Below are 12,397 nucleotides of genomic sequence, written 5' to 3' on the forward strand. Positions count from 1 at the left end.
CATACCACTCCTGTGACAAGAAGTGGGCGATATAGCCATGTAATCCTGTGTCTTACCATGTATTCAAGTAAATATTAAGCATTTCACTCTCCTTCATGGAATGCTTAAATTATTTTGCTTATCTTTCTTTTAAAATGCAAATATTAAAAAAAAAAAGAAAAAAATTGGAAAGAAGTCAGGCTAGTCAGAGATGAACCTTCCAAAGATTTCAAATGTATATTGTCCTTTTAAATTCCAATAACAGCATCAATCTCAAAACAGTATGTTTTAAGGTCTTGCGTTGAAAATTTTATTTCACAATATATTCACACACATGAACAGGTATCCTCACCTATTTTTCTAATAATTTGAATTTTTTCCACATGCAGTGTTAATGGTAAACCTTAAGCAATAAGGTTCGCTATGGAACAGAAGAATGGCTTAACTGTGCTCTGGCCAGAGCATGGCCTGGGAGGAAAAGCCAAGGGGTAACTAAAGTCACAGTCAAACAGCAGCCTGCCATTAAACCTCTGCCCTGTGACAAACCCCCGCAGGCATCTTGTTAAGAGCAGATCTCTTGTTAAAAGCATCACCTTTGTATTGTCAAAGCAGCAAAAAGGGCAGAGAACTAAAGGCAGGACTGGAAAATGCCCTTCTCTTCTGAACTTTAAGTACAACTTGTGTGACGTAATTTTTTTGAGACCTTCAGTGTATTTCCTAAAATAAAAAGAGGAAAAGCTTCAGCTACAGAAATAAACAAAAAATCTCACCTTGTTATGTTCATACTTGTATGGGATTTTGAGGGTATCCATGGCTCTGATCATGGCCTGCATTGCTGTAAATATATTCTGGTACACCAGTTTTGTAAATCCCCTTTTATCTTCATCAGAGTAACCTGATCCATGAATGATTCTCATCTGCTTGATAAACGTGCTTTTCCCACTCTCTCCTGTGCCTGCAAGACAAATAAGAAGGATATGCTTTAGCCGCTGGACACAAACATGACTTTTTTTTACACAATGCTGACAGCTTGTTTAGTGCAGGGCTGAACAGTGTCAAGTGGTGCTTGCACGGTAACTACAAGGACCAGTTCAGTGTCAAACAGCAGCATCAGTAGCAACTGAAGTACCACTGAATTAAAAATTGCATTTTGATTTATCAACTAAAATAATGAGTAAAACAGAACACCAAAATATACATATAACATACGACTGCATATTTAAAAATCTTCCATTCTTGAAGATATAATTGTCCAAAACATCTAACCTCAGGTAATTAGTATGAGACATTTTATCACAAAAATTCCCAAAGTAAGAAAAAGAATTTATCTTCCTTGGCCAACTCTGAGGACATTATGGTAGGCAGTATACAACCAATAGATATGTTTGTGTTTTGGTTTGGGGTTTTTTGTTTGTTTGTTTGTTTTAAAAAGCAAGTAGTATAACAATTACAGCCCCTGCAAACTTTAACCTCAGAAACTTGCGATATCAGTATTAATTAAAATTTGGGTTGTATTCATTAATGGGCAGTCATTCCTTCTTTTCTTTGAGTTTCTCTGAGTTTTTGTATTCTGTAAAGTAGTCTGTTAATGAACATTTCTGGCTGTCAATTTAAAGTTAAGATCTGCTTGTTGGAAACTTCACACAACATTCTTCCTTTGCTCAAATCACTGAGCTCATCCTCTGTGACTAGAAAAGCTTATCTGTATTATTCCTGTGCTTGCTTAAAAGGAGGAGTTGAAATTTAGAATGAGCAGTTGCACAGCCACATAAACCCTGCATTCACCCAGCTACTCAGCCCTGCAGGAAACAAAATAACATGCATCAGAGTGCACTGCTCAGTGCTGCCCTTTTCAGCCTTTCAGCCTGGATTTTATTTCAGTAATTCCTGTAAAGCTTTCATGCCTCATACCATAATACTTGTGTCCCAGGACAAAGGCAGCCTTATGCACCTTACATAACATTTTAGGTGTCTTGTCAGAGAAGTGTGTTTCACAGCAGTGCAGTGCAAGGCTAATGGAGCATTTCTTAGCATTTCTGAGATAGCACACACTGCTAAAATCCAAGCTGGAAGCCTCTAAAAACCTTTTGCCTTTACCATGAGCACCCTTTTGAAACCTTCAGTTCCATTTCCCGCACATATCAAACAAACTTCTAACACAGGTCTTCCTTATACCCACATTCCCAGAAATTCAAGCACGACGTTACATACCAACCGATTTTACTTTCTCTGGGGAGAAAGTGGTTATTATGGTAGTGAAGAAGAACGTGCTCTAAAGCTGAGACCAAGCGAGACCAAGCCTGCTTCCACCCTCTGCCTTCACGAGGACCCTCACTCAGCCTGCCCCGTGGTCAGGGGCACAGCACTACTCTGCAGGGCGCTGCCCAGCCACCAGCCAGAACTTGCCCCAAGCAACCCAACAAATTCATGCTAACCAGGCAAGGGTCTTTGCGGAAAGGGTGATGTAGCACGGGCCACCCTGAGTCAATGATGTCTGCCTGTCTTCCAGTTCACCAGAATCGGAGGCGAGATCTTTACGCTTCTGCAATCTACCAGTGGAAACATTACTTTCCTTAAGACTGTACAAAATTAGAAACCTAGACAATACAGAGCTATTAGACAGTAAAAAATACTTTAGGCTACCCTTAAGACCACCACAGTTTTTCTCTTTTTCTGAAACCTATGAAACAGCGTCATGTCCTTATATATAAAGCGAAATAAAGTGCCATACCACATATTTTTTAGTAATTCTCTAATAACGTCCAGCTTTTCTGCAAGATTTGTCACGCATTAGTACAAAAATATGTTCAACATGAACCTATAGAGCACAGAATGGTTATGCCTTTTTGACATGATTAACTCTTTCACTAAAGATTCCACTTCAGCTAATACACAAGAAAATAATTTCCACCAAACACCTCTCCATCGGTGGAATACAAACTGCCTTCCAGGTTTGGTCCTGATGCCTCTTCTACATGGGAATCCAGATTCCTTCAAAATCCCCAAATGCAAGTTTACCATAAAAATAGGAAGAACATATTTGTATTATCTATCTGTTTTAAAACCTGAAGCTGCTGCTTTTTTTAACTCTTTATTGGGAGGATAGGTAGCAATCGATATCACACATGATAATCACACACAAGAAAACACGGTGGTAAAGCAATCTGCATCTTAGGGAACATGGTATTTCAGATTACGCACACCTTGCAAATGAGTCTACAAAAACCACAATATGTAAGAAAACAAAACTAAAATCTGAAGAAGAATCTAAAATGTTAAGTCTGCATCTTATTCACCTTCGTGGTTCTGTAGTTGGGTGTCACTGTACTAAGACTTCTTCAGCCAAAGACCAGTAACAAATCATACTTGGAGATCTAAAGACATATAGATACACACACACACACAGAGTATGTATTTTTATGTATTTTTTCATATACATATGTATATGAAAAAGATATATTCTATATACGTATGAAATATGTATAACTACCCATACATATATGAAAATGGTATCTCTCCCTCTTTTTTAAGGCCATCTCGAAGTTTCCTGAAGCCTATCCCTCCCCAGGTCAATGCTTAAAACTACTTTCTTGTGCCTGCCCGCAGACTAATTTTCTGATTAAGCCAGCAGCAATGATGAGAACATTTCTAGTCCTCCTTAACTGCATGGAGTGTCACATGCACAGGGGCAAAGCATGAAAAGTGAAAAAAGGGAAAGTGAAAAGGGAAAAATGAAATCATGGAAAAATGATGAATGAAATGCATGAAAATAGGATGAAAGAATATCAATGACAGATGACAGTAAAATTCACAGGATTGCCCCAAAATTACAAAATGAAAATGTTCATTTTCAGCACAATACACAGGAACTCACAAATACATTGCTAGTTCCTCTTAGATTGTTATGATCAAGGGCAGAAAGTAAATATTTTTATATTGTTGCTGACAAGAAAAGCATGCAAAGGAAATTTCAAGTATGGCTTCTTTTGAACAGCAGCATCAAATCTTTCTGTAAAAAAAAAAGTGCTTTTTATATGAAAATGGCTTAATAGTCATAGAACACCATTTACAAGCATGTCACTAGAGATTTGCTCAGATACTTCTCCCTGAACTAAAATAACTGGAAAGAAAACAAGCAATGTCATTTATTACCAGAGAAACGGAGAAAAATTTGACATAATGAATTACCAGGTTTAGCTAAGCAAAGCTGCAGTCATTACAGCATTGTTTCTGGTGGGGAGTGGGATTTTAAACTATCACTGTTACAGCACTGAGTCAAACCTAGATTTGATTATATTTTTTTTGGCTTTTAAAATCCCAAGACTGGCATTATAAGAAGACCAAGACGTTGACTGATACAACACTAACGGTGCTTTCTACAGCCTCATCCATTACAGAGCAAGTTAGAAAATACCAACTTGGCAATACATGCCAAAAATCTTACCTATCACCATAACAAACAAAAACAACACTGGGTAACAGGCTGAACAGGACTCTAGTGGGTCTGTTTCACCTGGTGAAAAGACGAAAACTTGAAAGTGGATTAAAAAAAAAAAAAAAAAAAAAATCTACACGTCCTGAGAGGCTCTGAACGCCTTACGGCTTCTGCTAACTGTTGCTTCTACCACCATGATCCCAGGAAAACCTCTAGCATATAAGGAGAGAGCAAAAGTGAAATGGCAAGAGGGCAGATCAGCAGAATGGACCAAGCTCGGATAAAACTATGCTGAGATGAGTTTTCTGCCAGCTGTCATTGCATGTTTAAATTAGTCAAGACTTGGATCTCTGAAGCCAGATGAATAGTATCTTCTTGTCTATCAGAAGACAGTTGAAGACCACACAACATACCCGAATCTCAATAATATTAATAATACCACCACCCTCCCTCCTCATCTTTTAAAAACAGTGACTTTCCAAAAAACCCATGATCCTAATATAACCCTTGGGCGGTACTTTGGAGAGAGGTCAACGGTGTGACTGAAAAAACCAACCAACCAAACAAACAAACAAACCAAAACAACTTCCTGATTCAAGCATACAATGTGATTGGTGATTTGACTTTTTTAAAATTTCTTTCCAGATTAAAAAAAACAACCCGACTGACAAATGAAAAGAATTCTTCTAAAAGCAGTAAAGAAATGTCTCAAGCAGTGATGAATACCCATTCAGGCATGGCAAATAGGATTATCAAAACTTTTAAGTAAGAGCTGAGCATCTTACAACCTGGCAAATCTCTGAAGACCTCCCCAAAATTTTTTCTTCAAATGGTAATAGCAACAGATATTACTGTATCATCAAGAATTTCACAACCAGAGATCTGAAAGTCCCCCCAGCAGTATTATCTCCAAAAGCAGAACCAGGAAGGTTGCTTAAATGCAGCAGTAATCCCTTACGCGCGTGCTTGCACACACATACATATCATGCACAATTTATTGTATTATACTATTACTCCTGACGCACATCCTGCAAAAGTGAAGCTACAAAATGTTGAAACACAACATTCTTTGCCCTGTGAAACTAACAGAAAAACTTAAAACATGGTTAATCTTGAATAGGTGACAATGCAGCTACTGGCAGAGTGGCTTCAAAACTCATGTGGTGGCTGACAAGGAAGACGTAGGAGACTAATTTAAAAATAGTTCAACACTAGAAGCCTACACTGACAAACTTTTATTTCACGTGGGTGTGCAACACATACCTGTACTTGTTTGCACACTCCTCTGCACTGTAACTTAAATAAATCTGAAGTATAATATATTGAGTGATCAAATACAAGGCTGTTTTTTAAAACTAAAACAACAAAGATACCATTGTCTAAGCAAAATACACAGTGGCATCTGTTAGGAAAAAAAATGCTGCTAAACTTCACCTGACTCTCTGTGTTTATTCCTAAGTTTGACCTATGAAAAGGCAAGGGAAAAAAGGCTATATTTTATTGTTTGAAATTTCGTCTTTAAATTAGATAGAAAAGGACATTCTGAATTTGTTAAAAAAAAAAACCAAAACACCCCCCCCCCCCCAAAAAAAACCCCACACTGAAATCCACTACTCTGTTAGTCACTATCCACATACATTTACTAAGAATCATTAAATCAACAGTGTGTGCATTTGCAGAAGATTGGCTTTTAGCTTGGGACTCAGTGGCAGAAAGAAGGCCAGAGGTCCCTGGAAAGTGAAGATTCATGGGTCAGAGGGGAGTCAGCTTCCTGCTCAGACTGGGCACAGCCTGACACTTTTATCTGCTGACCGTTTTCCAACTTGCAGTATTAATATGCCTACACTGTTTCATCCAACATTTACCCAGAAAAAGCAGTCTGTTTTGCACTGCCTCACAGATTTAAAGAAAGGTGCAGAAATCAACCTCATCAGGTATTAAGTAGTAGAGTAACTCCTATGAGGAGTAAGAACTAAAACAGTCATAGAGGTGACACATGAGAAGAAAAATATTTTATTTCAACTATAAAGTTATATTTCACTTGGAAGAGAGTTTTATGTCCCCTCTGCTACTACTAATTCAACTACAGAGAAAACAAAAAAAATGGTTTGTTTTGTTGCTGTTCCAGCAGTGGAATGCAGCAGGATCACATTTCTGCTGAAACTGAGTATGGCCCTATATGAAAACACAAAAACTGTGCAGAATTCAGGCCTTGGACTGGCCTGGCTTTATAGGTGCCAAAACATCCCAAACGTATTACGGAATGCATGAGATCATCCCGGAAGCTGAAGCAAAGGAGCCAGTCTGTCCTACCACTTGGAACAGCAGCTTTCAGGGTTGCCGTGGAAGGCCACTGTGGGGAGAGACGTCGGGCTGGTGGAGTCTGCAGCAAAACTCCCTGAGGTGGAGGCAAACCTCCCCAGCTTACCCCGTAACACATCCATGCAAGTTCTGGAGCAGAAGTAGAGCATCTCTTCTCCACCAAAAGAAGGTGGCGAGACTAGTGAAACAAGCAGGCTCCGAAAGAAACAGCTCTGTTCGTCTGATGTGGTTGAGCACCTACGCTGGCAGGTCCCTCATCGTGACACTTCACAAATGGATCCTCACCTCTGCAGCCTTGACCATCACCCCTGTCAACAGCGGCCACAACTACAGAGCTGTCAGTCAGCTTCAAGCTGGTACAGCTATCACCTAGCACTCCTTTCTAACTGAGGACTCCTACTGCTCTATGCAACTTCTCCATTGCTTAAAAAATATTATCTCCATGACATACTGCATCTCTGTACCACACCTCCTGAAAGACACTCAAGTACCAACCTATACTTCCAACCATTTTATACAACTGTATATTAGTTTTTCAAATTGACCATTTTCATCTTGGTCATAAAAACTGAGGCATAACACCAAAGAATTTAAATTATAATTCATCCAGAGACATGAGTGGAATTTCTGTGAGGAAATATTATGAGCCCTGATAATGAATATATTTACCATAAAATGAACAGTAGCACTGTACTGCCTTCCTTCTGTGATTATCAAACTTCTTAATTAACATTAATAGATTACACCTCAGAAGAGTCACTTGATGTTAGGAAACATTTTTGATGGCATTTCATTTAGACTAGTAGAAAAGACTATGGAACAGGAGAACAGCTGAAGTTTCAAGGAAGGCAACGAAACAAGCCAGAAAGGGAGCTAAGGTCTCCTGACATCTGTTCCTACACCAGTAGTACACAATTTTGTATTTACGTTAAAAAACAAAAGTAATAACTACAAAAAGCTAAGTTAGGAGAGAACTCGAGTGATGGCCTTTGAGATTTAACAAACCACAGGTTTAAATTAAGAGCCATTAATAAAAAACCTGGGAGAGGTGTACATACTGTTCTGTTGCCAAGCGTTTGCTCCACCAACAATCTCTTTAATTTAAAATCATGACATAATAATCTTCCCAATTATTTTGTTCACAATCCACATCTGCATATTCCACTTGCTTTCAAAAAAGGAAGCACATAATCATTTTGCCATTCACTAAATTATCTCCTCTGTACCATTTTAGTAATTTATAAACATTTAGTTAAGATGACTATCGATATTCTGTGAAAGAAAACAAAATATCATTTCATGAATGACTCATGTAACAACAAAAAATAGCCTGGCAAGATAAGTAAAGATTCCTTCCAAAGAAAGGACAGGTAGATTTTTATGAATATAGCTCAGGAAGTGGAGAATTACACTGAAATATGAAATATCTGCATCAATCTAGAGTGAATTGTTTCAAGAACAGTCTTGAATGTCTTGTTTATGAAAAACCAAGCAAATGTTATCCATTAGAAAATATTACTAGTGCTTTGCATCTTTTCCTTACCTGAACTAGACCATGAAAACTCTATCAACCATCTTTATCTACGAATGATTTTTCCCCCCCTCTCTTTGATTATTATATGCATAAATATCATATTGTACTAATGAACTTCTCCACGGCAGAGTACGGGAGCTGAATTCTTTCACTTCCTTAAAAAAAGGGAAAGAAAACTTCCCATCATGCAGACTGTCTGAATGCTTTCTAAAGCAGAGAAATCCTCTTACAAATTTAATCTGGTTGTGTTTGAGCAGATAATAATCTTCGCTTGTCACTCTAAAGCAGCCACTAAACTCAAAGAAATAAAACTAATACTCATCCTCATTGTACCAGTGACATAATTAAAACAGTCCAAGTGACTACTACAATAAAGCCTAAGACACTGAATTGCTGACAACTGGGAAGATAGAATTAAAATTTAAAATTCAGCTGATGTTCTGCAGCTTCTTAAATGAGTATTAATTCAAGCTTTTTACTGAAACATAACCTCCCAAACCCCTTTACAAGAAATGTAGTTATTCAAATATAGCTTTGTGCCAGATAATGAAAACCACACTGTACTACTATGCAGCCACACACAACCCGTTACAGGAAGTCAGAGTCCAGAGTCCTCCTCTCTCCACCTTCACTTCTGACCTTCCCCTCCCCCCCAACCTCCTCCTCCCCCCCAACAATCCACCCCCCCCCAAAAAAAACGCCACCCAACAAAGCAGAACCACCTCCTTATCTTTTCAAGCTATAATCAGATAATTTGCACAATTCTAGAGCTATCTTCTTATTGTTTGGGTGTAATTCAGAGGCAAGAAAGCAAGAGAAGACATGAATTGGCTGCCTTCACAGAGGAAAAGTAACTCCTCAAGATTTCACAGAGCTTTGTAAATGGGTTCAGAGGAGGACAGAACCCCACCCTCTGTGACGTTCTCCTCCCTCCTCTTGAAAGGATCCCTCTGAAAAACTAGGGACTCACTGAAGAGAAACAACTGTTTACAGTCTGTGCTTAGCTTTCCATTTTATATGGTCTGGAGCAACTTCAGCAAATTCTGCCTAAAGAGCTCATCCGTGCAGAAAAAGTGCCACAAATCAAGTTTCACCCTCAAAAATATTTTCTTTATGCTACTCACAACTCCACCTGACAGCAAACTGTTGAAAATAGGTCCATTGCATGCTGTTCCATGGAAAAGGTATGAGCAAAACCAGAAGCGATCACTAGCATTAGTGAAAGATGGTACAATGCAAATTCTTACCTTTCTTGCACAGAGGAAAGGCCAAACTTGTCTTTAGAAACTTGTACGTATTTAATTTCAAATGGGTTTTTATACCCACATCTGAGAGCAGAATATAGCTTTGGAAAGCAGACTCGCTTAAGTCAACTCCAAGGCACGAATGTGTCAGAGTTGATCACTGTTCCCAAAGGTGCTTGGTTTTCACCCGAGTGACAAGCCTGGTATCTGCCTGGATTTTTATAAACCAGTATCCTCCTCACCCAACCTTTTCTTTTCTCTTGTTATTTTAATATATATCTTCTTTGAGGAGATCAGTATCGTATACAACTACCTATAAGCCAACATATATGGTTTTTGTAACCTGTTTATTCATAGAAATGGTAGTAATATGCTGACCACCACCTGATCTCCTGCGAAAACTAACCACTATTTGGATACAGACTGGGATTCGGGTTAAACCTCTTAACTTTCTTTTATATTCCACCTAAGGTCCTTCACCTGAGCACATAAATTGGACTGAAAATGCTGGGGGCTGTGACGGACCATATAAACCTACACGTCCTGCAGGTCTCCAGGAGCTAAATTTCAGCACGAGACCTTAGTTTACCACATCGCAGGATAAGGCCTGGATTAGCTTTAAACTTTATTAAGGAAGTTTATTAAACTTTATTAAGGAAGACATATAAAATGTAGGCAAAAACGGAAGTACTCTTGCCATTAAGTAAGCCTATCTAAAAAAAGGTTTCAACATAAAATCAGGGAAAAAAAAATGCAACCATGTTTAAAAAGAAAGTTTACAATTTGGTTAATACTCAGTATCTCAAATAAGATTTTCTTAAGGGGGGGGTGGAGAAAAGAAATCACCATGTGATTGACTTAAGGCTTATTACAAAACGGTATCATCAAAAGCATCAAGATGGCTTGATGGTAAACAGTTTAGGTATTATCAGTGTATTATAAAAATATGTAATTATGTATTTTATTAGTGTTGCATTTTCTATTGTTACATACATCTGTAAAATGAAATAATAGCATTATGTCCCCATAGCAACTCTTCAAGTTGATGTTTCAGAAGGCTTTGAGTACTTCATATGAGGAAGTTCATTGTTTAAATTCCTTTCAGGTCTCTTTCATTTTCTGTTACTCAGAGGGATTATGAACAGACAGACATAACTCCTATTCCTAGCAACTCTGAGGGACACCATTTCAGGGACAGTATAAACCACTTTAATTAATCAAAAGCAAGGACAAATACTGTTAGCACTCAAAATCGTAATATTTTCCCTTATTTCTACCATGGGAGGGAATAAGATACCTTAACTACTTTAAAAAAGTACCTACATCTTTAGAAAAAGTGATCTTCATGTCTAAGATACAGCAGTACAGCAAGAGTTTTTTGTTGGTGTGTCATCCCGCCCCCTATAGACTAACATTCTTCTACCTGAAAGAAATTGCCATCATTATAACTGGAAAAGGAGAATCTGGATCTCTCAACATTTTCTATTATCAAACATAACTATCAGGTACAAGACCATATCTACAAAACAACAGCTGTGTTCACCATGCACACAAAGCCTTATACTTTGCATGTTCTGCTTTCATGAGGTGTAGTTAGGATTTTTTTTACGTTTTTTTCTAATTTGTGTTTTAAAGAAGTACTGTAATACCTGGAAAGTATAGCTCACATGAGTTTGTGTCCATCAGAAATGCTGATAAAAAAACCAGTATGTTATGTAATTTGTTAACATATTGTTAAAAATTAACAACAACTAAGTGCAAAAGCATGAAAACACACTTTCCAAAGGTTTTTTTTTTAAATAATATTTAGCTTATTTTATGTTTGTGAGCTCCATATTGAGGGCCTGACAAACTTTTGACCTACCACTCAAACAATAGGGCACCATCCAGGAGCTGAAAGGATACAGCAGAGCATTTTGTTTCTTAGAATGTGAAAATAATTAATCATTTTGCTATACCAAAACCAGTATAAATGTATCTTTACTGAAAGCAAAAGTCATAGGAATAGTAGCACCTCTGTTTCGATGCAATATTTATGTCAAACAGCATTTCTGGTATTACTAAATATCATTATCTTACATTAAAGACTAAGAACAGCAAGTGCTTCTTAGCGTTTTGCTACATTTTTCCCTGAAAAACGGTTGGCCACCGCTTCCAGAAAACACATTCACTCGAATTCTGGGCTTTAGCCTAGATATCATGGAGCACTCCTTCCGGGGGAAAAAAAGACAAACAAATGAACAAAAAACCCCTTTGGTTTTCAACCTTCTTATATGTCCTTCATTCATGCCAAAGGAAGAACATTTTCATATGGATTTAGATGATTAAAAAGTAAAAGAAAAAAGCAGATTGTGCTGGTTCTTCTAACAGATGAAGAGTTAAGAGTATTTTTTCCACTAAGCTATTTGAGGTCTCACTGTGTTAGGTTATGTACTCCTGAGGAAGACACTCAAGCTGTCCCCTCGGCCTCTTCTGCTCATGCTTTTTTCCTGTTCACGCTCCAGAGCACTCTATGTCCTCTGTACTAAGAGGATAACATGACAGCTGTTTCTGAACACATCATTAGACAAAGAGTCGACTTACTACTATCGTTACCAAACTTACATTAGAAACATAACAGAACTATGTATCAAATGTCGGTATGCAGATACCTGTTGGACAGATTCCCTGGTCCATTCTCTCAGCCAGCACCACACCTGAGACAGAAGGATGCTGTCAAGCCTGAAATATACCCCTAGCACTAGAGCAATAAAGTAATTCTTGCTCCAGTCCAACTACAAACAAGCAAGCCCAAACAAAGTACAGGGTCTCGCAGGCAGAGCCCTACACTGACTGCAGTGAGGAATCTGCTGGGGTAATGCACACGATTTTTAAAATAATATA

The 12,397-nt window shown here is 38.1% G+C and overlaps 1 protein-coding gene across 1 annotated transcript in view; it reads right to left on the bottom strand.

Moving 5' to 3' along the window:
* GNAQ (G protein subunit alpha q) overlaps nt 1-12,397 on the bottom strand; it is a 128,829-nt gene that overhangs the window by 85,909 nt on the left and 30,523 nt on the right. Inside the window, exon 2 of the mRNA XM_075727003.1 lies at nt 750-934. Within this exon, the coding sequence (XP_075583118.1) occupies nt 750-934 (185 nt within the window). The remainder of the gene's footprint in view (nt 1-749; nt 935-12,397) is intronic.

This window comes from Pelecanus crispus, chromosome Z (assembly GCF_030463565.1).
Source record: "Pelecanus crispus isolate bPelCri1 chromosome Z, bPelCri1.pri, whole genome shotgun sequence".
Taxonomy (NCBI): domain Eukaryota; kingdom Metazoa; phylum Chordata; class Aves; order Pelecaniformes; family Pelecanidae; genus Pelecanus; species Pelecanus crispus.